The 27,221-nt window shown below is 44.2% G+C and overlaps 1 protein-coding gene across 4 annotated transcripts in view; it reads left to right on the forward strand.

Moving 5' to 3' along the window:
- The window catches only part of col14a1a (collagen, type XIV, alpha 1a), a 220,185-nt gene that overhangs the window by 146,735 nt on the left and 46,229 nt on the right, over nt 1-27,221 (forward strand). For all 4 annotated transcript variants that reach the window (XM_071395784.1, XM_071395782.1, XM_071395781.1 and 1 more), the window contains 5 exons: nt 204-346; nt 680-789; nt 16,338-16,496; nt 22,848-22,925; nt 25,300-25,386. In XM_071395784.1, coding sequence (XP_071251885.1) covers nt 204-346; nt 680-789; nt 16,338-16,496; nt 22,848-22,925; nt 25,300-25,386 — 577 coding nt within the window. The remainder of the gene's footprint in view (nt 1-203; nt 347-679; nt 790-16,337; nt 16,497-22,847; nt 22,926-25,299; nt 25,387-27,221) is intronic.

Here is a 27,221-nt window from a genome sequence, read left to right on the forward strand (position 1 = left end):
GTCTGTCTGTCTGTCTGTCTGTCTGTCTGTCTGTCTGTCTGTCTGTCTGTCTGTCTGTCTGTCTGTCTGTCTGTCTGTCTGTCTGTCTGTCTGTCTGTCTGTCTGTCTGTCTGTCTGTCTGTCTGTCTGTCTGTCTGTCTGTCTGTCTGTCTGTCTGTCTGTCTGTCTGTCTGTCTGTCTGTCTGTCTGTCTGTCTGTCTCAGGTACCTCCACCCAGAAGGTCTGCCCTCTGACTACACCATCACCATCCTGTTCCGCCTGCTACCAGACACCCCCCAGGAGCCCTTTGCATTGTGGGAGATCCTCAACAAAGACAATGAACCCCTGGTGGGGGTCATCCTGGACAGTACGTACAGTCTGTTCCTCATCACTTCCTGAACCCTGGCCCTGTGGTTTGAGTTAGGGTTAAGGTTAACCTGCATATCACATACTCTGCAATTGAGGTCTGTGGTTTACAAAAGTGTGTGGGCTGCAGGGTTAGTTTCCAGCACTGCAGGGTTAGTTTCCAGCACTGCAGGGTTAGTTTCCAGCTATTGTGTGAGAGAGATATAGACTGAACACACAGAACAGAAGACCAAGGCAGAGATCTCTGGGATGTGGGCTTGTGGGTTTGTGTAGAATGTACTGTCCCTAATTCTCTCTCTGTCTGTCTGCCTGTCTCTGTCTCTGTCTCTGTCAGATGGTGGGAAGACTCTGACATTCTTCAACTACGACTACAAGGGAGACTTCCAGACGGTCACTTTTGACGGGCCTGACATCAAGAAGATGTTCTATGGCAGTTTCCACAAGGTCAGCAACCTAGTTCTTCCCCTAGATCATCCATGGCCTGTGGTCTAAAGTAGTGCACTATATAGGGACTAGAGTGCCTTTTGGGACGTACCCTAAAAACTTCAGGCCCTCCATCTGTATTATAAAGATGATGCATGCCGACTTCTCAAATAGAGAATTTAGTAGAAGTCATGTCAGAAAATGATCCCAGTGAATGAATGGAGAAACAACCCAACCCCCTCCTCACAGTAGTCAAAGAGAGAGCACACACACACACACATACACACCCTCTGTCGCAGCAGTCAAAAAGAGAGCACACACACACAGACACCCTCTGTCGCAGTAGTCAAAGAGAGTGTGAGAGGCCGGCCATCAGACTCTCTTCTCATAGGCATTGTGTGCCTGGTTGTTCTGAGTCTTAATATAACCCTAACCCTGACCCTGACCCTGACCCTAACCCTGACCCAGACCATAACCCTAACCCTGACCCTAATCCTAACCCTGACCCTAACCCTAACCCTGACCCTGACCCTGACCCTGACCCTAACCCTAACCCTGACCCTAATCCTAACCCTGACCCTGACCCTAATCCTAACCCAGACCCTAACCCTAACCCTAACCCTGACCCTAACCCTAACCCTAACCCTGACCCTAACCCTGACCCTGACCCAGACCCTGACCCTGACCCAGACCCTAACCCTAACTCTAACCCTAACCCTGACCCTGAGCCTGACCCTAACCCTGACCCTAACCCTAATCCTAATCCTAACCCTGACCCGAACCTGACCCTAATCCTAACCCTGACCCTAATCCCAACCCTGACCCTAACCCTGACCCTAATCCTAACCCTGACCCTAATCCTAATCCTGACCCTAACCCTGACCTTAGCCCTGATCCTGATCCTGACCCTAATCCTAACCCTAACCCTAACCCTGACCCTGATCCTGACCCTAATCCTAACCCTGACCCTAACCCAGACCCTAACCCTGACCATAACCCTAATCCTAATCCTGACCCTAACCCTGACCCGAACCCTAATCCTAATCCTGACCCTAACCCTGACCCGAACCCTGACCCTAATCCTAACCCTGACCCTAATCCTAACCCTGACCCTAATCCTAACCCTGACCATAACCCTGACCCGAACCCTGCAGTGTATATCTGGTTACAGTGTTAATGTATTTTATTTTAATTTTGTATTTTATTTAACCTTTATTTTAACAGGGAGTCACATTGAGATTAAAAATATATTTTAAAAGAGAGCCCTGTATACATTACAATAAAAACAGAATAATAAAACATACACTTGTATAAAACAATAGAATTCAGCACACAATAACAAAATAAACATATTTAATAAAAACAATCATATTCAAGGTCCTCAGTTAGTAATGGAAACTCTCTGAGTGGCACCAACACATCTAACTGTCTGAGTGGCACCAACACATCTAACTGTCTGGGTGGCACCAACACATCTAACTGTCTGGGTGGCACCAACACATCTAACTGTCTGGGTGGCACCAACACGTCTAACTGTCTGAGTGGCACCAACACATCTAACTGTCTGAGTGGCACCAACACGTCTAACTGTCTGGGTGGCACCAACACGTCTAACTGTCTGGGTGGCACCAACACATCTAACTGTCTGGGTGGCACCAACACATCTAACTGTCTGAGTGGCACCAACACGTCTAACTGTCTGAGTGGCACCAACACATCTAACTGTCTGAGTGGCACCAACACGTCTAACTGTCTGAGTGGCACCAACACATCTAACTGTCTGAGTGGCACCAACACGTCTAACTGTCTGAGTGGCACCAACACGTCTAACTGTCTGGGTGGCACCAACACATCTAACTGTCTGGGTGGCACCAACACGTCTAACTGTCTGGGTGGCACCAACACATCTAACTGTCTGGGTGGCACCAACACGTCTAACTGTCTGGGTGGCACCAACACATCTAACTGTCTGGGTGGCACCAACACGTCTAACTGTCTGAGTGGCACCAACACATCTAACTGTCTGAGTGGCACCAACACATCTAACTGTCTGGGTGGCACCAACACGTCTAACTGTCTGGGTGGCACCAACACGTCTAACTGTCTGGGTGGCACCAACACGTCTAACTGTCTGGGTGGCACCAACACGTCTAACTGTCTGGGTGGCACCAACACATCTAACTGTCTGAGTGGCACCAACACATCTAACTGTCTGGGTGGCACCAACACGTCTAACTGTCTGGGTGGCACCAACACGTCTAACTGTCTGGGTGGCACCAACACGTCTAACTGTCTGGGTGGCACCAACACGTCTAACTGTCTGGGTGGCACCAACACGTCTAACTGTCTGGGTGGCACCAACACGTCTAACTGTCTGAGTGGCACCAACACGTCTAACTCTCTGGGTGGCACCAACACGTCTAACTGTCTGGGTGGCACCAACACGTCTAACTGTCTGGGTGGCACCAACACGTCTAACTCTCTGAGTGGCACCAACACATCTAACTGTCTGGGTGGCACCAACACGTCTAACTGTCTGGGTGGCACCAACACGTCTAACTGTCTGAGTGGCACCAACACGTCTAACTGTCTGGGTGGCACCAACACGTCTAACTGTCTGGGTGGCACCAACACGTCTAACTCTCTGGGTGGCACCAACACGTCTAACTGTCTGAGTGGCACCAACACATCTAACTGTCTGGGTGGCACCAACACGTCTAACTGTCTGGGTGGCACCAACACGTCTAACTGTCTGAGTGGCACCAACACGTCTAACTGTCTGAGTGGCACCAACACGTCTAACTGTCTGGGTGGCACCAACACGTCTAACTGTCTGGGTGGCACCAACACGTCTAACTGTCTGGGTGGCACCAACACGTCTAACTGTCTGGGTGGCACCAACACGTCTAACTGTCTGGGTGGCACCAACACGTCTAACTGTCTGAGTGGCACCAACACATCTAACTGTCTGAGTGGCACCAACACATCTAACTGTCTGGGTGGCACCAACACATCTAACTGTCTGGGTGGCACCAACACATCTAACTGTCTGAGTGGCACCAACACATCTAACTGTCTGGGTGGCACCAACACATCTAACTGTCTGAGTGGCACCAACACATCTAACTGTCTGGGTGGCACCAACACATCTAACTGTCTGGGTGGCACCAACACATCTAACTGTCTGGGTGGCACCAACACGTCTAACTGTCTGGGTGGCACCAACACGTCTAACTGTCTGGGTGGCACCAACACATCTAACTGTCTGGGTGGCACCAACACATCTAACTGTCTGGGTGGCACCAACACGTCTAACTGTCTGAGTGGCACCAACACATCTAACTGTCTGGGTGGCACCAACACATCTAACTGTCTGGGTGGCACCAACACGTCTAACTGTCTGAGTGGCACCAACACGTCTAACTGTCTGAGTGGCACCAACACATCTAACTGTCTGAGTGGCACCAACACGTCTAACTGTCTGGGTGGCACCAACACGTCTAACTGTCTGAGTGGCACCAACACGTCTAACTGTCTGAGTGGCACCAACACGTCTAACTGTCTGGGTGGCACCAACACATCTAACTGTCTGGGTGGCACCAACACGTCTAACTGTCTGAGTGGCACCAACACATCTAACTGTCTGGGTGGCACCAACACATCTAACTGTCTGAGTGGCACCAACACATCTAACTGTCTGGGTGGCACCAACACATCTAACTGTCTGGGTGGCACCAACACATCTAACTGTCTGGGTGGCACCAACACATCTAACTGTCTGGGTGGCACCAACACATCTAACTGTCTGAGTGGCACCAACACATCTAACTGTCTGAGTGGCACCAACACATCTAACTGTCTGGGTGGCACCAACACATCTAACTGTCTGGGTGGCACCAACACATCTAACTGTCTGGGTGGCACCAACACATCTAACTGTCTGAGTGGCACCAACACATCTAACTGTCTGAGTGGCACCAACACATCTAACTGTCTGGGTGGCACCAACACATCTAACTGTCTGAGTGGCACCAACACATCTAACTGTCTGGGTGGCACCAACACATCTAACTGTCTGAGTGGCACCAACACATCTAACTGTCTGGGTGGCACCAACACATCTAACTGTCTGAGTGGCACCAACACGTCTAACTGCGGTGAACTCTGCAGATTGTTCCACAAATGAGTGGCAAAAAAAAACTAAACGCAGATTTTCCCAAATCTATGGAGACTGAAGGGATCTCTAGTGTTATCCATTCCTGAGAACAGGTTTGGTAACTGACGATTCTTTAACTTTAATGAATGAAGTTACATATGAAGGGAGTTTCTTGTCAGATTGCTTTATAAATAAAGCAAATAGAATGCAGCTCTCTTCTGACAGACAGAGAGGTCCGTCCCACATTTTATACAGACTACAATGATCAGTCCTAAAATGGTCCCCTGTGATAAAACGTATTGCTGAATGGTAGACGGCGGCCAAGGGTTTCCAAACAGAGGTTGCCGCGTGCATGTAAACAACATCACCACAATCCAATACAGGGAGAATTTGTCTCCTATTTTCATGATTTATTGATTTAAATTGTTATAAAAAAAACAATCTTGTATCTTAGCTTCTTAGTCATATTTTCTAAATGCATTAGGAAGGACAACGTGTCATCAATCCAGACACCCAGGTACTTATATTGAGAAACAAGCTCCATTTGGGCTCCATTTGTAGCGCAAATATGCAGGTCCTCAGGGTCAACATGTCATGACCTAGAGAACAGCATGGGCTTGGTCTTACTTGTGTTTAACACTAATTTAAGATCTGTAAGGGATTTCTGAACTGAATCAAAGTCATGCTGAAGTTTATAATGGTCTTCTGCCCTGAGGGTCAACTGAGGTGGCACAGGAATACAACACTGTGTCATCTGCATAGAGATGAATGTTACAAGTATTAACAGTGTTTCCTATGTCATTAACCGTAGCCAAATACATTTCAACTCAGTTTTTCACAATTCCTGACATTTAATCCAAGTAAAAAATATATTTATTTTAAGAATGTGAAATGTGAGAATATTAGTACAGAGAATGATTTCAGCTTTTATTTCTTTCATCACATTCCCAGTGGGTCAGAAGTTTACATGCACTCAATTAGTATTTGGTAGCATTGCCTTTAAATTGTTTAACTTGGGTCAAACGTTTCGGGTAGCCTTCTACAAGCTTCCCACAATAAGTTGGGTGAATATTGGCCCATTCCTCCTGACAGAGCTGGTGTAACTGAGTCAAGTTTGTAAGCCTCCTTGCTCGCACAAGCTTTTTAAGTTCTGCCCACACATTTTCTATAGGATTGATGTCAGGGCTTTGTGATGGCCACTCCAATACCTTGATTTTGTTGTCCTTAAGCCATTTTGCCTCAACTTTGAAAGTATGCTTGGGGTCATTGTCCATTTGGAAGACCCATTTGCAACCAAGCTTTAACTTCCTGACAGATGTCTTGAGATGTTGCTTCAATGTATCCACATAATTTTCCATCCTCATGATGTCATCTATTTTGTGAAGTGCACCAGTCCCTCCTGCAGCAAAGCCCCCCCACAACATGATGCTGCCACCCCCGTGCTTCACGGTTGGGATGGTGTTCTTCGGCTTGCAAGCGTCCCCCTTTTTCCTCCAAACATAACGATGGTCATGATGCCAAACAGTTCTATTTTTGTTTCATCAGACCAGAGGACATTTCTCCAAAAAGTACAATCTTTGTCCCTATGTGCAGTTGCAAACCGTGGTCTGGCTTTTTTATGGCGGTTTTGGAGCAGTGGCTTCTTCCTTACTGAGCGGCCTTTCAGGTTATGTTGAAATAGGACTTGTTTTACTGTGGATATAGATACTTTTGTACCTGTTTCCTCCAGCATTTTCACAAGGTCCTTTGCTGTTGTTCTGGGATTGATTTGCACTTTTCGCACCAAAGTACGTTCATCTCTAGGAGACAGAACGCGTCTCCTTCCTGAGCGGTATGATGGCTGCGTGGTCCCATGGTGTTTATACTTGCGTACTATTGTTTGTACAGATGAACATGGTACCTTCAGGCATTTGGAAATTGTTCCCAAGGATGAACCAGACTTGTGGAGGTCTAAAATTGTTTTTCTGAGGTCTTGGCTGATTTCTTTTGATTTTCCCATGATGTCAAGCAAAGAGGCACTGAGTTTGAAGGTAGGCCTTGAAATACATCCACAGGTACACCTCCAATTGACTCAAATGATGTCAATTAGCCTATCAGAAGATTCTAAAGCCATGACATAATTTTCTGGAATTTTCCAAGCTGTTTAAAGGCACAGTCAACTTAGTGTATGTAAACTTCTGACCCACTGGAATCGTGATACAGTGAATTATAAGTGAAATAATCTGTCTGTAAACAATTGTTGAAAAATTACCTGTGTTATGCACAAAGTAGATGTCCTAACCGACTTGCCAAAACTATAGTTTGTTAACAAGACATTTGTGGAGTGGTTGAAACACAAGTTTTAATGACTCCAACCTAAGGAGTCATTCAGAGGCTGCCTGCCTCCCTGCAGTACATATCTGGTGTTCAGAAGCTGCCTGCCTCCCTGCAGTACATATCTGGTTATAGTGTTAATGTATTCAGAAGCTGCCTGCCTCCCTACAGTACATATCTGGTTATAGTGTTAATGTATTCAGAAGCTGCCTGCCTCCCTGCAGTACATATCTGGTTATAGTGTTAATGTATTCAGAGGCTGTCTGCCTCCCTGCAGTACATATCTGGTGTTCAGAAGCTGCCTGCCTCCCTGCAATACATATCTGGTTATAGTGTTAATGTATTCAGAGGCTGTCTGCCTCCCTGCAGTACATATCTGGTGTTCAGAGGCTGTCTGCCTCCCTGCAGTACATATCTGGTTATAGTGTTAATGTATTCAGAGGCTGTCTGCCTCCCTGCAGTACATATCTGGTGTTCAGAGGCTGTCTGCCTCCCTGCAGTACATATCTGTTTGTAATGCTGTTCAATCAGGGACTTTATCCTCACCTCACCTCACCACACACACACACACACACACACACACACACACACACACACACACACACACACACACACACACACACACACACACACACACACACACACACACACACACACACACACACACACACACACACACACACACACACACACACACACATACAGTAATGTAACAGACTGAACTGTGATATCTGAGGGGGATGTTATACCCAGACTACAGTAATGTAACAGACTGATCTGTGATATCTGAGGGGGATGTTATATCCAGACTACAGTAATGTAACAGACTGATCTGTGATATCTGAGGGGGATGTTATACCCAGACTACAGTAATGTAACAGACTGAACTGTGATATCTGAGGGGGATGTTATACCCAGACTACAGTAATGTAACAGACTGATCTGTGATATCTGAGGGGGATGTTATACCCAGACTACAGTCATGTAACAGACTGAACTGTGATATCCAGACTACAGTAATGTAACAGACTGAACTGTGATACCCAGACTACAGTAATGTAACAGACTGAACTGTGATACCCAGACTACAGTAATGTAACAGACTGAACTGTGATATCTGAGGGGGATGTTATACCCAGACTACAGTAATGTAACAGACTGATCTGTGATATCTGAGGGGGATGTTATACCCAGACTACAGTCATGTAACAGACTGAACTGTGATATCTGAGGGGGATGTTATACCCAGACTACAGTAATGTAACAGACTGAACTGTGATATCTGAGGGGGATGTTATACCCAGACTACAGTAATGTAACAGACTGAACTGTGATATCTGAGGGGGATGTTATATCCAGACTACAGTAATGTAACAGACTGAACTGTGATATCTATCTGAGGGGGATGTTATATCCAGACTACAGTAATGTAACAGACTGAACTGTGATATCTATCTGAGGGGGATGTTATATCCAGACTACAGTCATGTAACAGACTGATCTGTGATATCTATCTGAGGGGGATGTTATACCCAGACTACAGTAATGTAACAGACTGAACTGTGATATCTGAGGGGGATGTTATACCCAGACTACAGTAATGTAACAGACTGGTCTGTGATATCTATCTGAGGGTGATGTTATATCCAGACTACAGTAATGTAACAGACTGAACTGTGATATCTGAGGGGGATGTTATACCCAGACTACAGTCATGTAACAGACTGATCTGTGATATCTATCTGAGGGTGATGTTATATCCAGACTACAGTAATGTAACAGACTGAACTGTGATATCTGAGGGGGATGTTATACCCAGACTACAGTAATGTAACAGACTGGTCTGTGATATCTATCTGAGGGTGATGTTATATCCAGACTACAGTAATGTAACAGACTGAACTGTGATATCTGAGGGGGATGTTATACCCAGACTACAGTCATGTAACAGACTGATCTGTGATATCTATCTGAGGGTGATGTTATATCCAGACTACAGTAATGTAACAGACTGAACTGTGATATCTGAGGGGGATGTTATACCCAGACTACAGTCATGTAACAGACTGATCTGTGATATCTATCTGAGGGTGATGTTATATCCAGACTACAGTAATGTAACAGACTGAACTGTGGTATCTATCTGAGGGGGATGTTATACCCAGACTACAGTAATGTAACAGACTGAACTGTGATACCCAGACTACAGTAATGTAACAGACTGAACTGTGATATCTATCTGAGGGGGATGTTATATCCAGACTACAGTAATGTAACAGACTCCCATGCAGGGGTCAGCGGTAAACAGTATTTTGATAGGGGATGACGTGCTGTCCTGAGTGTCTGTGACATTGTGATTTTATTCCTGTATTATGTGGGTTACATTTCAAGCTTCTAGTTTCTAGTTTATTAGCATAAAAATGCTTTGTTCATTGTCCCAGTGTTTCTGAGGCAGAGGCATGGTCTATGAAATGTTTGATTTGGTAACTGGTATTAGGAACCACATTTCTCAGTCTGCTGCTGTGGCTGGTAAGACAAGGCAGCCAGGGTCTTACTGTTTGTCTGCCTGCCTTCCCTCCATCTGAAACTCATTTACACAATCTAAATCCACTGGAACAGAGAATTGCCACTCTGAAATTGCTGACCCCAGAAATAATGTCCTGGGTAGTTATTACAGTTTTTAAACAAAGCCCCCTCTCTCTCTCTCTCTGTCTCTCTCTCACTCTGTTTCTCTGTTTCTATCTCACTCCTCTCTCTCTCCTCTCTCAATTCAATTCAATTCAATTCAAGGGGCTTTATTGGCATGGGAAACATGTGTTAACATTGCCAAAGCAAGTGAGGTAGATAATATACAAAAGTGAAATAAACAATAAAAATGAACAGTAAACATTACACATACAGAAGTTTCAAAACAATAAAGACATTACAAATGTCATATTATATATATGCAGTGTTGTAACAATGTACAAATGGTTAAAGCACACAAGTTAAAATAAATAAACATAAATATGGGTTGTATTTACAATGGTGTTTGTTCTTCACTGGTTGCCCTTTTCTTGTGGCAACAGGTCACAAATCTTGCTGCTGTGATGGCACACTGTGGAATTTCACCCAGTAGATATGGGAGTTTATCAAAATTGGATTTGTTTTCGAATTCTTTGTGGATCTGTGTAATCTGAGGGAAATATGTCTCTCTAATATGGTCATACATTGGGCAGGAGGTTAGGAAGTGCAGCTCAGTTTCCACCTCATTTTGTGGGCAGTGAGCACATAGCCTGTCTTCTCTTGAGAGCCATGTCTGCCTACGGCGGCCTTTCTCAATAGCAAGGCTATGCTCACTGAGTCTGTACATAGTCAAAGCTTTCCTTCTCTCTCTCTCTCTCCCTCTCTCCCTCTCTCTCTCTCTCTCTCTCTCTCTCTCTCTCTCTCTCTCTCTCTCTCTCTCTCTCTCTCTCTCTCTTTCTCTCTCTCTCTCTCTCTGTCTCTCTCTGTCTCTCTTTCTCTCTCCTTCTCTCTCTCCGTCTCGATTCAATTCAATTCAAAGAGCTTTATTGGCATGGGAACATTGTCAAAGCAAGTGAAATAGATAATAAACATAAGTGAAATAAACAATAAAAAATGAACAGTCAACATTACACATTACACACTAAAGTTACTCTCTCTGTGTGTGTCTGTCTCTGTCTCTCTGTGTCTCTCTCTGTGTCTATCTCTCTCTCTCTCTCTCTCTCTCTCTCTCTCTCTCTCTCTCTCTCTCTGTCTCTCTCTCTCTCTCTCGCTTTCTCTCTCTCTGTCTCTGTCTCTCTCTCTGATAACGTGTGTCTGAGGTAATAAGGTTATTAGGGATTTCTGCAGATTGTATAACTCAGCCCTTACTTAAAGGGGTAATCAGTCATTCAGTTCTCAGCCAACTTTAATGGGACTGGACAAATGTACAATAAGTAACCCCTCTCAAATACTGAGATGTAAGATATGGATGCAAGGACTTTTAAAATTACCTATGAACAGCAGTAACTATTGCAGATTGCACCTTTAAGTATTGTAGTGTGGAGGGGGGGGGGGGTCCAATTGGTATCATGGTAACAGCTATAGTATTCCATATCCTCTTTAAATGGCTAATGGGGTGGTGGGGGGGGGTAAAGAAATGTGCTGATTCAGAACTCTCCTTCATGCATTTCTCTTCTAGAACATTTGGTGTCAAGGTGGCAATGTTTAGAATACATTGAGATGGATTCTGCTGATACAACAGCTTTTAATACCAGCATGCATTACAGTAAAGCTTTGCTAGTTTACATCTCACATAGTTGAGGTATTATCCAATAAAACTAGCTGAAGCAGAATCATTTAAGCGATGGAAGTTGAAATAAAACTGTGTAGACTACGCCACTGTTGATGAGTGGATGGGATTCTCATATTGGACTGTATTTAGTCTCTAAGACAAGAAGTCTAATGAATCATATTGTTTTCTACCACTCTGAAGTGATACCGTACTGAAGAAGTCTAATGAATCATATTGTTTTCTACCACTCTGAAGTGATATCGTACTGTACTCCATCGGTTTCCTGTTTTTTTCCTCTGTGAGTTATTGTCAGTTCCATAAAGAAGAGAAGGCTGTTTTGTAAGAGGATGCAAAATGCACTCTGCCTATCTGCTGTAATAGAAAACCCCATCAGTCCACACACGGTGTAGAAATCCAGAGATGAAAAACAGGGATATCTCAAATGGAAAAAGCAAGCAAACAAATGAACCGCTGCGTATTGCAGTAGAGAGGAGCGAGGAGGAACGGAGGGGATGTCAGTGACACTTGCCGTTCGCATTAAAAACACAGCTAGCGCGCTGGATGAAATAGGCTAATACATCATGTTGGCACTCGAATTATAACACAATTGATCAGAGGACCCATCTGACCCGCGGGACAGAGTGTGTGTGTGTGTGTGTGTGTCTCTCCTCTCCACTTCTCCTATCTCTCCTCTCCTCTCCTCTCCTCTCCTCTCTACTTCTTATTCTCCTCTTCACCGTCCCCTCCGTCCCTGTCCTGAATATCATCATCAAGGTTATGGGGTTCATCCCTTAAACTACCCTCCCTATTCATAGTCACTCTCAGACAGACAGACACATCCACAGCAGAGATACTGTCCCCATGACGCTGGTCAGACTGTGAATAAACACTGTTTGATTAATGGACTTTGTCCCAAATGAGCACCCTGTTCCCTATGTAGAGCCTCATTGGCTCTGGTCAAAAGCAGTGCACTATATAGGGAATAGGGTACTGTTTCAGATGCATCCCAGGCCTTGTGGATACAGTGGCCGTTGGTAGACTGTTGAACTTTTTGTTGTTTGGGAAAAAAAAAAAATTGTTCAGGCAATTGGTGGTTTGAAAAATGTTTCTCTGTCTTGTAATTGTCTTTAGCTGAGAAGGAGGTTGATATGCTGTCTGTGTGTTGGGTTTAGTGTGTCTCTAAACCCACAACAGTAGTCCTGGCTAGTGTCCCAAATGGCACCCTATTCCCTATATAGTGTAATGGGCTCTGGTCAAAAGTAGTGCAGTATATAGGGCGTAGGGTGCCATTTGGAACTGAACCCTGGACCCAACCGTAGAACACAGGCAGGCAGGCAGCTAGGCTTTGACAGTCTCTGACATGTATAAACACAACCAGACCCAGTGAACTGGAGAAAATAGTTTCACTCCGAGAACCCATTAAAACGACCGTATAGAGTATTACACACGTCACAGACCGGCCAAATGGATTCTGTTTCTGACGCACAAATATCAACTCTGTCTAACTTCAGATTAGCCTCACCTTGTTACTGTGGGGGCTGAGATGTACTTTTCCCTGGAAATGTTATGTTTGAATCTCGAATTGCACCCTATTCCCTATGTAGTGCACTACTTTTGACCAGGGCCCATTGGGTGGGAGCTGAGATGTACTTTTCCCTGGAAATGTTATGCATGAATCTCAAAATGCACCCTATTCCCTATGTAGTGCACTACTTTTGACCAGGCCCCATTGGGTAGTGGTCAAAAGTAGGGCACTATTTAGGGAATAGGGTACCATTTGGGACGCGATCGTTATGATTGCAATTCTCTCACCTGACAGACTTACGGTTGTAACTCAGCTTTGTACCCCTGAACAGCAGAGGAGCCTGTCTGGGAAACCCGTGATTTATTGTGAATTGCTACAATACATTGTGACAAGGAGAAAGTTGATAGTTGCGCATGGCAGGTAAATCTTGAAGTCATTTATGAGATACACTACCGGTCAAAGGTTTTAGAACACCTACTCATTCAAGGGTTTTTCTTTATTTTTACTATTTTCTACATTGTAGAATAATAGTGAAAACATCAAAACTATGAAATAACACATGTAGTAACCCAAAAAGTGTTAAACAAATCAAAATATATTTTATATTTGAGATTCATCAAATAGCCACCCTTTGCCTTGATGACAGCTTTGCACACTCTTGGCATTCTCTCAACCAGATTCACCTGGAATGTTTTTCCAACAGTCTTGAAGTAGTACCCACATATGCTGAGCACTTTTTGCTGCTTTTCCTTCACTCTGCGGTCCGACTCATCCCAAACCATCTCAATTTGGTTGAGGTCGGGGGATTGTGGAGGTCAGGTCATCTGAAGCACTCCATCACTCTCCTTGCTCAAATAGCCCTTACACAGCCTGGAGGTGTGTTGGGTCATTGTCCTGTTGAAAAACAAATGATGGTCCCACTAAGCCCAAACCAGATGGGAGAATATCAAATATATTTTGATTTGTTTAACACTTTTTTTGGTTCCTACATTATTCAATATGTGTTATTTCATAGTTTTGATGTCTTCACCCTTGAATGAGCAGGTGTTCTCAAACTTTTGACTCGTAGTGTATTTCTTAAGAAACAATTTCTTGAACAATGTCTTTAAGGTGACTCAACCCAGAGATTTCACTCAAAATGGACATTACACCTTTACTGTTTATTACGGGCAATAGTTCTCATTGGTCGGCCCTGCTCACAGCCAATTGATAGGGTTGTGACTAGATAGAGTACAGCTATGGACGGGTTTACCATTGAACTACCGCCAGAGTTTGGACTTGGACTTTACCATTGAACTACCGCCAGAGTTTGGACTTGGGGTTTACCATTGAACTACCGCCAGAGTTTGGACTTGGACTTTACCATTGAACTACCGCCAGAGTTTTGACTTGGAGTTTACCATTGAACTACCGCCAGAGTTTGGACTTGGAGTTTACCATTGAACTACCGCCAGAGTTTGGACTTGGACTTTACCATTGAACTACCGCCAGAGTTTGGACTTGGACTTTACCATTGAACTACCGCCAGAGTTTGGACTTGGGGTTTACCATTGAACTACCGCCAGAGTTTGGACTTGGGGTTTACCATTGAACTACCGCCAGAGTTTGGACTTGGACTTTACCATTGAACTACCGCCAGAGTTTGGACTTGGAGTTTACCATTGAACTTCCGCCAGAGTTTGGACTTGGACTTTACCATTGAACTTCCGCCAGAGTTTGGACTTGGACTTTACCATTGAACTACCGCCAGAGTTTGGACTTGGAGTTTACCATTGAACTTCCGCCAGAGTTTGGACTTGGACTTTACCATTGAACTTCCGCCAGAGTTTGGACTTGGACTTTACCATTGAACTTCCGCCAGAGTTTGGACTTGGACTTTACCATTGAACTACCGACAGAGTTTGGACTTGGGGTTTACCATTGAACTACCGCCAGAGTTTGGACTTTACCATTGAACTACCGCCAGAGTTTGGACTTGGACTTTACCATTGAACTACCGCCAGAGTTTGGACTTGGACTTTACCATTGAACTTCCGCCAGAGTTTGGACTTGGGGTTTACCATTGAACTACTGCCAGAGTTTGGACTTGGAGTTTACCATTGAACTACCGCCAGAGTTTGGACTTGGAGTTTACCATTGAACTACCGCCAGAGTTTGGACTTGGGGTTTACCATTGAACTACCGCCAGGGTTTGGACTTGGAGTTTACCATTGAACTACCGCCAGAGTTTGGACTTGGGGTTTACCATTGAACTACCGCCAGAGTTTGGACTTGAGGTTTACCATTGAACTACCGCCAGAGTTTGAACTTGGACTTTACCATTGAACTACCGCCAGAGTTTGGACTTGGAGTTTACCATTGAACTACCGCCAGAGTTTGGACTTGGAGTTTACCATTGAACTACCGCCAGAGTTTGAACTTGGACTTTACCATTGAACTACCGCCAGAGTTTGGACTTGGACTTTACCATTGAACTTCCGCCAGAGTTTGGACTGGCGGATTTCACTGTTACTTTTACTACAGATAACTGGACACTTTGAGTTAATACAACGGACTACTGTTTATTTTAATGAAAGTGCTGATGACTTGATACACCTGCTATGTTGTCCAATGACTGACTGTTTATTTTAATGAAAGTGCTGATGACTTGATACGCCTGCTATGTTGTCCAATGACTGACTGTTTATTATAATGAAAGTGCTGATGACTTGATACACCTGCTATATTGTCCAATGACTGACTGTTTATTTTAATGAAAGTGCTGATGACTTGATACACCTGCTATATTGTCCAATGACTGACTGTTTATTTTAATGAAAGTGCTGATGACTTGATACACCTGCTATATTGTCCAATGACTGACTGTTAGGAGACAGCATCTACTCTCTGGATGATAGTTATACCACATCCGCCAAAGCACCACATTCAAGGACCCGTTATAGGACCCTTATACAGTATGCTTGATTGACATTTGCTTATAGATGATTTATGAAGCATTTATGTAGGTGTTGTATAAAATATACTTTATTTAAAGTGTGTCTGATAATACTGTGGTTTGTGTCAGTACGTTTAAAACATGGTGTTCCATCTCCTCTCCCCACAGACTGATAATACTGTGGTTTGTGTCAGTATGTTTTAAACATGGTGTTCCATCTCCTCTCCCCACAGACTGATAATACTGTGGTTTGTGTCAGTACGTTTAAAACATGGTGTTCCATCTCCTCTCCCTACAGACTGATAATACTGTGGTTTGTGTCAGTACGTTTTAAAACATGGTGTTCCCTCTCCTCTTCCCACAGCTCCACATGGCGATCAGTAAGACCACAGCCAGGGTGGTGGTTGACTGTAAGGTAGTGGGAGGAAAGCCCATCAACGCTGCTGGCAACATCAGTATAGACGGGGTGGAGGTACTGGGACGCATGGTACGATCCAGAGGGAAGAGGGACAACTCAGCTCCGGTAAGAATGATGGAGGAATCTACCACACATTGTGCAGCTTACACAGTATCACCATAAGGTGTTAATGTTTGTGTTTTTACAAAGGTTGAAAAGCCTGAAACGTTAAAGACAAGAAACAAGCATAGTTTGCAGGAGTTTCTTTTCATTTAAACTACTCCTAACCCTCAACCCTAAACCTAACTAGACATCTTCAACACACCTGCAAGACAAGCAACCTCTAGATGTACAAGACATTTCACTTTCAAAACATGGGGTATTTCTCAATATGCATACTACCGTGCTTCACACTCTCATGATGCGAGTGCATTATCAGAAGATCTTCGTTACTTCATAACTATCAGCTAGCTATGTATATGTGAAGCGTAATAATATAGCTAACCAGATAGTTTAACAGGCAAAAATGACTTACAATAATGTTATGCAAGGTAGATCTCAATTCTTTGTGGCTAGCTAACAGTAGTAGCTAGCCAAGCCAGTTAGCCCTATTGACTTACTATGGGCTTGCGATCTACACACACTACAGTGGGTATTGTAGGCAGGTATACATGGCAAAATGAACACAGCATGTATGTATTATTAACATATCAAGATAACATATTGTAGTCAGGCAACATGTGAGATGTGAATGGGCAACATTTCATTCCGAAGTTGAAGTTTATTTTCTCTCACTCAAATAATGGCCGCCATTGATTTCAAGAAATGTTGCGTAATTTTTTTTAACGTGGTTTACGCGTCATATTTCTGTGCCTACTTTCCATTGAAGCTTGCATCAATGCTTTAAAATATGTCCAAACGGAGTGCGCATTCCAGAAGCTTCATTTCACATACTTTGATTTAAACCCATACTCTGACTCTCCCGTGCTCCATGGAGCACGGGGTGCGTGCTCAGAGCACGGTAGTATTCATTTAGAGAAACACAGAGTACCGTCTGTCAGTCTCTGCATCATTCTCTGAGCTGGCTGTCCTATAGACCTACAGCTTTCAGTCACACACCATACAGCCTCTATTATACCACAACAACACCCTACAGACTCTATAGTCCCACAAGAACATCCTACAGCCTCTATTATACCACAACAACACCCTACAGCCTCTAGAATACCACAACACTCTACAGACTCTATAATACCACCACAACACTCTACAGTCTCTATAATACCACAACAACACTCTACAGCCTCTATAATACCACAACAACACTCTACAGTCTCTATAATACCACAACAACACTCTACAGTCTCTATAATAGCACAACAACACCCTACACCCTCTATAATATCACAACAACACCCTACAGCCTCTATTATACCACAACAACACTCTACAGCCTCTATTATACCACAACAACACCATACAGCCTCTATAACAACACCATGCAGCCTCTATAACAACACCCTACAGCATCTATAACACCACCACAACACTCTTCAGCCTCTATAACAACACCATAGTGCCTCTATAATACCACAACACTCTACAGCCTCTATAAAACCACAACAACACCTTACAGCCTCTATAATACCACAACAACACCATGCAGCCCATATAACAACACCACAACACCCTACAGCCTCTATAATACCACCACAACACTCTACAGCCTCTATAATACCACAACAACACCCTACAACCTCTATAATACCACCACAACACTCTACAGCCTCTATAACACCACAACAACACCATACAGCATCTATAACAACATTATACAGTCTCTATTACAACACCCTACAGCCTCTATAACACCACCACAACACTCTACAACCTCTATAATAACACCACAACACCCTACAGCCTCTATAATACCACTACAACACTCTACAGCCTCTATAATACCACTACAACACTCTACAGCCTCTATAATACCACCCCAACACCCTACAGCCTCTTTAGTACAACCACAACACCCTACAGCCTCTATAATACCACTACAACACTCTACAGCCTCTATAATACCACTACAACACTCTACAGCCTCTATAATACCACAACAACACCCTACAGCCTCTATAATACCACCACAACACTCTACAACCTCTATAATACCACCACAACACCCTACAGCCTCTATAATACCACCACAACACCCTACAGCCTCTATAATACCACTACAACACTCTACAGCCTCTATAATACCACTACAACACTCTACAGCCTCTATAATACCACCCCAACACCCTACAGCCTCTATAGTACCACCACAACACTCTACAGCCTCTATAACAACACCACAACACTCTACAGCCTCTATAATACCACAACTCCATACAGCCTCTATAGTCCCACAACAACACCCTACAGCCTCTATAACAACACCACAACACCATACAGCCTCTATAATAACACCCTACAGCCTCTATAACAACACAATACAGCCTCTATAACACCACAACAACACCCTACAGCCTCTATAACAACACCATACAGCCTCTATAACACCACAACAACACCATACAGCCTCTATAACACCACAACAACACCCTACAGCCTCTATAACAACTCCATACAGCCTCTATAACAACACAACAACACCCTACAGCCTCTATAACAACACAACACCCTACAGCCTCTATAACACCACCACAACACCCTACAGCCTCTATAACAACACCACAACACCATACAGCCTCTATAACACCACCACAACACCCTACAGCCTCTATAACAACACCCTACAGCCTCTATAATAACACCATACAGCCTCTATAACAACACCATGCAGCCTCTATAACAACACCCTACAGCCTCTATAATAACACCATACAGCCTCTATAATACCACCACAACACCCTACAGCCTCTATAATACCACTACAACACTCTACAGCCTCTATAATTCCACTACAACACTCTACAGCCTCTATAATACCACCCCAACACCCTACAGCCTCTTTAGTACCACCACAACACCCTACAGCCTCTATAATACCACTACAACACCCTACAGCCTCTATAATACCACTACAACACTCTACAGCCTCTATAATACCACAACAACACCCTACAGCCTCTATAACAACACCACAACACCATACAGCCTCTATAATAACACCCTACAGCCTCTATAACAACACCATACAGCCTCTATAACACCACCACAACACCATACAGCCTCTATAACAACACCATACAGCCTCTATAACACCACAACAACACCATACAGCCTCTATAACACCACAACAACACCCTACAGCCTCTATAACAACTCCATACAGCCTCTATAACAACACAACAACACCCTACAGCCTCTATAACAACACAACACCCTACAGCCTCTATAACACCACCACAACACCCTACAGCCTCTATAACAACACCACAACACCCTACAGCCTCTATAACAACACAACAACACCCTACATCCTCTATAACAACACCCTACAGCCTCTATAATAACACCATACAGCCTCTATAACAACACCATGCAGCCTCTATAACAACACCCTACAGCCTCTATAATAACACCATACAGCCTCTATAATACCACCACAACACCCTACAGCCTCTATAATACCACTACAACACTCTACAGCCTCTATAATTCCACTACAACACTCTACAGCCTCTATAATACCACCCCAACACCCTACAGCCTCTTTAGTACCACCACAACACCCTACAGCCTCTATAATACCACTACAACACCCTACAGCCTCTATAATACCACTACAACACTCTACAGCCTCTATAATACCACAACAACACCCTACAGCCTCTATAATACCACCACAACACTCTACAACCTCTATAATACCACCACAACACCCTACAGCCTCTATAATACCACCACAACACCCTACAGCCTCTATAATACCACTACAACACTCTATAGCCTCTATAATACCACTACAACACTCTACAGCCTCTATAATACCACCCCAACACCCTACAGCCTCTATAGTACCACCACAACACTCTACAGCCTCTATAACAACACCACAACACTCTACAGCCTCTATAATACCACAACACCCTACAGCCTCTATAACAACACCATACAGCCTCTATAACAACACCACAACACCATACAGCCTCTATAACAACACCCTACAGCCTCTATAACAACACCATACAGCCTCTATAACACCACCACAACACCATACAGCCTCTATAACAACACCATACAGCCTCTATAACACCACCACAACACCATACAGCCTCTATAACACCACAACAACACCCTACAGCCTCTATAACAACTCCATACAGCCTCTATAACAACACAACAACACCCTACAGCCTCTATAACAACACAACACCCTACAGCCTCTATAACACCACCACAACACCCTACAGCCTCTATAACAACACCACAACACCCTACAGCCTCTATAACAACACAACAACACCCTACAGCCTCTATAACAACACCCTACAGCCTCTATAATAACACCATACAGCCTCTATAACAACACCATGCAGCCTCTATAACAACACCCTACAGCCTCTATAACAACACCCTACAGCCTCTATAACACCACAACAACACAGTCCTGGTCTTCCTCACTGGGATCAATGTGACCCAAGATGTCAGGACAGGAAATAAGACGAGGAGCAGTCTTTGTTAGATGCATAACAGTTGTGTGATGATTTCGGTGCAGCTCTGAGGGTAGATGAATGGACTGCTTTGCAACTATGTGAGAATGTATTATTTTATTATTTCTGGAGACAGTCTGATGAAAAGAAAGTGCTTCGTACAGCATTTTGAGGGAATTGGTGGAAAGAAAGAAATGTCCCCCGAGATGGTTGACAATTAATTCTCAGTTTATTGTCCTTTAAAGTGGTGAGGCTTTCATATTTCCTCAGCCGTTTCATCGTATCAATGTGTAATCTCATAAGAAATACATTTCATTTATTTTAGCCTAGTGTTTAAAAGTGATTCTCTCTCTCTCTCAGTGAAAGTACATTCCCACTGGGCACAGACGTCAATTCAACGTCTATTCCACATTTGTTCAACGTAATTTCATTGAAATGACGTGGAAACAACGTTGATTCAGCCAGTGAGTGCCCAGTGGGTTGTGTGTGATGTCATCTCCCTCCCAGAGAGCAGAGAGTGGGTTGTGTGTATGTACATTTAGGTCATTCAGTTCACCATCATTGAGCAGACAGACAGTCACCATCAAACAGCCTGTTGAGCAGACAGTCACCATTAAACAGCCTGTTGAGCAGACAGAGTCACCATTAAACAGCCTGTTGAGCAGACAGAGTCACCATTAAACAGCCTGTTGAGCAGACAGAGTCACCATCAAACAGCCTGTTGAGCAGACAGAGTCACCATTAAACAGCCTGTTGAGCAGACAGAGTCACCATTAAACAGCCTGTTGAGCAGACAGAGTCACCATCAAACAGCCTGTTGAGCAGACAGAGTCACCATTAAACAGCCTGTTGAGCAGACAGTCACCGTTAAACAGCCTGTTGAGCAGACAGTCACCATTAAACAGCCTGTTGAGCAGACAGAGTCACCATTAAACAGCCTGTTGAGCAGACAGAGAGTCGTCATCATACCTCACAACCACTATTTGGATATTTCTCTGAAGCATGTTGTACACGGTGTAGAACACGGTGTAGAACACGGTGTAGAACACGGTGTAGAACATAGAACACGGTGTAGAACATGGTTTAGAACATAGAACACGGTGTAGAACATAGAACACGGTGTAGAACATGGTTTAGAACATTGTGTAGACCACGGTGTGGAACTTGGTGTAGAACATAGAACACAGTGTAGACCACGGTGTACAACATAGAACACGGTGTATAACATTGTTTAGACCAGTGTGTAGACCACAGTGTAGACCATGGTGTAGAACATCGTGTAGACCACGGTGTAGAACATTGTGTAGACCACGGTGTAGACCACGGTGTAGAACATTGTGTAGACCACGGTGTAGAACATTGTGTAGACCACGGTGTAGACCACGGTGTAGACCACGGTGTAGACCACGGTGTAGAACATTGTGTAGACCACAGTGTAGACCATGGTGTAGAACATTGTATAGACCACAGTGTAGACCATGGTGTGGAACATTGTGTAGACCACGGTGTAGAACATTGTGTAGACCAAGGTGTAGACCACGGTGTAGAACATTGTGTAGACCACGATGTAGACCATGGTGTAGACCACAGTGTAGACCACGGTGTAGACCACGGTGTAGAACATTGTGTAGACCACGGTGTAGACCACGATGTAGATTGTGTAGAACACGGTGTAGACCACGCTGTAGACCACAGTGTAGAACATTGTGTAGACCACGGTGTAGAACATGGTGTAGAAGTCTGTATACCGTAAGTGTGTTGCAATGTCATGCCAATATTAAATCTTTCTCTGTGTATTTGTTCTCTGTGTGTCTAGTTCCAGATCCAGATGTTTGACATTATCTGCAGCACGTCCTGGGCCAGTCGAGACAAGTGCTGTGAGCTCCCTGGACTGGTAAGAACAACTGCCTTTTAACCAACCATTCAAATGACCAACAGACCAACAACTGTCTCCTTCTGTCTCCTGGAGATGAACTTACTTTGGTGCGAAAAGTGCAAATCATTCCCAGAACAAGAGCAAAAGATCTTGTAAAGATGCTGGAGGAAACAGGTACAAAAGTATCTATATCCACAGTAAAAGGAGTCCAATATCAACATATCCTGAAAGGCCACTCAGCAAGGAAGAAGCCACTGCTCCAAAACCGCCATAAAAAAAGCCAGGCTATGGTTTGCAACTGCACATGGGGACAAAGATCGTACTTTTTGGATAAATGTCCTCTGGTCTGATGAAACAAAAGTATAACTGTTTGGCCATAATGACCGTCGTTATGTTTGTAGGAAAAAGGGGGAGGCTTGCAAGCCGAAGAACACCATCCCAACCGTGAAGCATGGGGGTGGCAGCATCATGTTGTGTGTGTGCTTTGCTGCAGGAGGGACTGGTGCACTTCACAAAATAGATAGCATCATGAGGATGGAAAATTATGTGGATATATTGAAGCAACATCTCAAGACATCAGTCAGGAAGTTAAAGCTTGGTCGCAAATGGGTCTTCCAAATGGACAATGACCACAAGCATACTCCCAAAGTTGTGGCAAAATGGCTTAAGGACAACAAAATCAAGGTATTGGAGTGGCCATCACAAAGCCCTGACCTCAATCCTATAGAAAATTTGAGGACAGAACTGAAAAAGCGTGTGCGAGCAAGGAGGCCTACAAACCTGACTCAGTTACACCATCTCTGTCAGGAGGAATGGGCCAAAATTCACCCAATTTATTGTGGGAAGCTTGTGGAAGGCTACCCGAAACGTTTGACCCAAGTTAAACTATTTAAAGGCAATGCTACCAAATATTAATTGAGTGTATATTAACTTCTGTCCCACTGGGAATATGATGAAAGAAATAAAAGCTGAAATCATTCTCTCTACTATTATTCTGACATTTCACATTCTTAAAATAAAGTGGTGATCCTAACTGACCTAAGGTGTTTGTTCTAACACCTATGGTGTTTGTTCTTCAGTGGTTGACCTTTCCTTGTGGGAAAAGGTCACAAATCTCTCTATGTCTCTCTCTCTCTCTCTGTCCGTCTCTCTCTCTCTGTCTCTCAATTCAATTCAATTCAATTCAAGGGGCTTTATTGGCATGGGAAACATGTGTTAACATTGCCAAAGCAAGTGAGGTAGATAATATACAAAAGTGAAATAAACAATACAAATTAACAGTAAACATTACACATACAGAAGTTTCAAAACAAAAAAGACATTACAAATGTCATATTATGTATATATACAGTGTTGTAACAATGTACAAATGGTTAAAGCACACAAGTTAAAATAAATAAGCATCTCTCTCTGTCTCTCTCTCGCTCTCTGTCTCTATATCTCTATCTCTCTCTCCCTGTCTCTATATCTCTCTCTCTCTCTCTCTGTCTCTCTCTCTCTCTCTCTCTCTCTCTCTCTCTCTCTCTCTCTCTCTCTCTCTCTCTCTCTCTCTCTCTCTCTCTCTCTCTATATATATATATATCTCTCTCTCTCTGTCTCTCTCTCTCTCTCTCTCTCTCTCTGTCTCTCTGTCTCTATATCTCTCTCTCTCTCTGTCAATACATCCTAATGACACTTTGTTAGTAACAACTCTACAAAACACTCCCAGTACCCCATCCCAGGAGATACAGTCCTGTCCAGCTCACTCCTCACAGACCGCTAGCCTGTATTTACGACCGGCCTCCCCGGCTCTTTCAAAGCACGTTTTATTATTGGAAAAGGATAGGACAATTATTTTAATGATAACTGTGTTTCTAGCTAGCCGGGGCCCAGGAGATAGGTGTGATGTATGGTGCTGCTGCTAGGCCATGAGAGAAGAAGAGAGGAGAAAGGTTATTTTTCTCCTGTTGACAGACCGATGGAACAGGGGAGATAGCAACCTGAGGCCTCACAGTACTCCAGCCACACACGTAACACTGGAGCACTGGAGCACTGGAGCACTGGAGCACTGGAGCACTGGAGCACTGGAGCACAGGAGCACAGGAGCACTGGAGCACTGGAGCACTGGACAGAAGGAACTAACTGATAGAGGAACCTGGAAATTGAAAAATGTCCAACCAAGACATTTAATCTCACCAGGAGAAATACACTTTCTTTCTTGAACATTTACATAAGTATCTCCCATTTGAACCAGTTAGCCACCCATTCTGTGACAGTCGTTTTGTTTACTTTAATTCACAGTGTTCTGTCCTGTCATGAATCACAAATAGGAAATTGAATTGAGTTGCTGTATGTTCATGTGTGGCTTTTTGAATTGCCTCTTGTTCGTCTGTTGTTTTCTGTTGTTCTACAGAGGCTGGAGGAGGACTGTCCTGCCATGCCCCATGCCTGTAGCTGTTCTCAGGACAGTAAAGGACCTCCCGGACCCACAGGACCTCCCGTAAAGTCCTACTACTGCCTTTACTTACTGTCTCAGGGAATAGGGGGCCCTTTTAACACACCTTTTAACACCATACAAAATAATCCTAGACAGAAAACAACACTCAGAGACTTCATTTCTCCAGAGAGATGTCATAGCAGGCAGGAAAAGAGACTCCAGGGGTCGACAGAAGGAAATCCAAACCAGCCATTCCAAACCAGATACCTGCCGCCCGCCAAAGGTCATTTTGGTGAAACATTCCCGGTCTGGGGAGGGTCAATGTCACTTAGTACTGTGGACGTGTCTCCGCCACAGGTGGACATTGTTAGGGGAAGGACCCCAACAGAGTGAGAGTCTTCATACCTTCTGCTGGAGAGGGAGGGAGGGAGGGAGGGAGGGAGGGAGGGAGGGAGGGAGGTAGAGAGAGAGGTAGAGAGAGAGGTAGAGAGAGAGGTAGAGAGAGAGGTAGGGAGAGAGGTAGGGAGAGAGAGAGAAACCAAGAGAGAGAGAGAGAAAGAGAGAGAGCGGGATAGATAGATAGAGAAACCAAGAGAGAGAGAGAAACCAAGAGAGAGAGAGAAAGAGAGAGAGAGGGATAGATAGAGAAACCAAGAGAGAGAGAGAAAGAGAGAGAGAGGGATAGATAGATAGAGAAACCAAAAGAGAGAGAGAAACCAAGAGAGAGAGAGAAAGAGAGAGAGAGGGATAGATAGAGAAACCAAGAGAGAGAGAGAAAGAGAGAGAGAGGGATAGATAGATAGAGAAACCAAGAGAGAGAGAGAAACCAAGAGAGAGAGAGAAAGAGAGAGAGAGGGATAGATAGAGAAACCAAGAGAGAGAGAGAAAGAGAGAGAGAGGGATAGATAGATAGAGAAACCAAGAGAGAGAGAGAGAGAGAGAGAGAGAGGGATAGATAGAGAAACCAAGAGAGAGAGAGAGAGAGAAAGAGAGAGAGAGAAAGGATAGAGAAAGAGAAACCGAGTGAGAGAAAGGAGAGAGAGTAGTATGTAGAATGGTTGATCTCACTCCACGCAGCAGCAGAGGGTAGGACCTGATATGACGACACTGCAGATAAATGAGCTCATTTGGAAGGCGTCAGGTCAGGTGATGTTGTGTACTCAGCTCGCTGCCAAGGGGAAAATAAAACAGGTTCCAGGGCCACTACGGGGCCAGCACTGTATCAACACACAGACATGTTGGAGAAAGTCATTATATGGATATGGATTTATCAAAGCAGATTAGTCCTCTCTCTGCTGTCTACACAGCTTCCACATCCATATGGTCCAGGTGGAGCCTATAGGCAGAGTTTAAAACCACAGTGGAGGAAGATTTAATCTGAGGTTCCTCTATAAACCATCCTCCTTATGTTTCTGTGGTTGTTGGCTCTGATCACTGTTGACCTACTAAACCCTTGTTATAACATTAAAGCTGGACTGGAGTTAAAGTGGGGCTTTGTCAAGACACAATACTCCTTGCTGAAGGTGTTGACCCCGTAGTAAAACTGTTCCTGCCCTTTAATTCTATTATTCTTTAGTGTGTCTTCAATCACTGATATTATTATAACCGACTGAGCGTGTCAGGACGTTAATCAAATTTGAGCTTGTCCTGCCTCTGCCTCTGCTATCACAGCCTCCAGCCATAGGAACTATTAGCACCTGGCTCCATGTCCCCGCAGGGGTGCCATTAAGGCAAACACAGGAAGAGGAAGGAAGCCTTTGAGGCCAGATGGGACAATTACTTCCAGATGCCTTTGTCAGTTAGAGTAGAGTCAGGACGGGGGGAGGGACAGGGAGGGACAGGGAGGGACAGGGGGAGGGACAGGGAGGGACAGGGGGAGGCGGGACAGGCCTGGGATG

Source organism: Salvelinus alpinus, chromosome 4, assembly GCF_045679555.1.
Source record: "Salvelinus alpinus chromosome 4, SLU_Salpinus.1, whole genome shotgun sequence".
Lineage (NCBI taxonomy): Eukaryota > Metazoa > Chordata > Actinopteri > Salmoniformes > Salmonidae > Salvelinus > Salvelinus alpinus.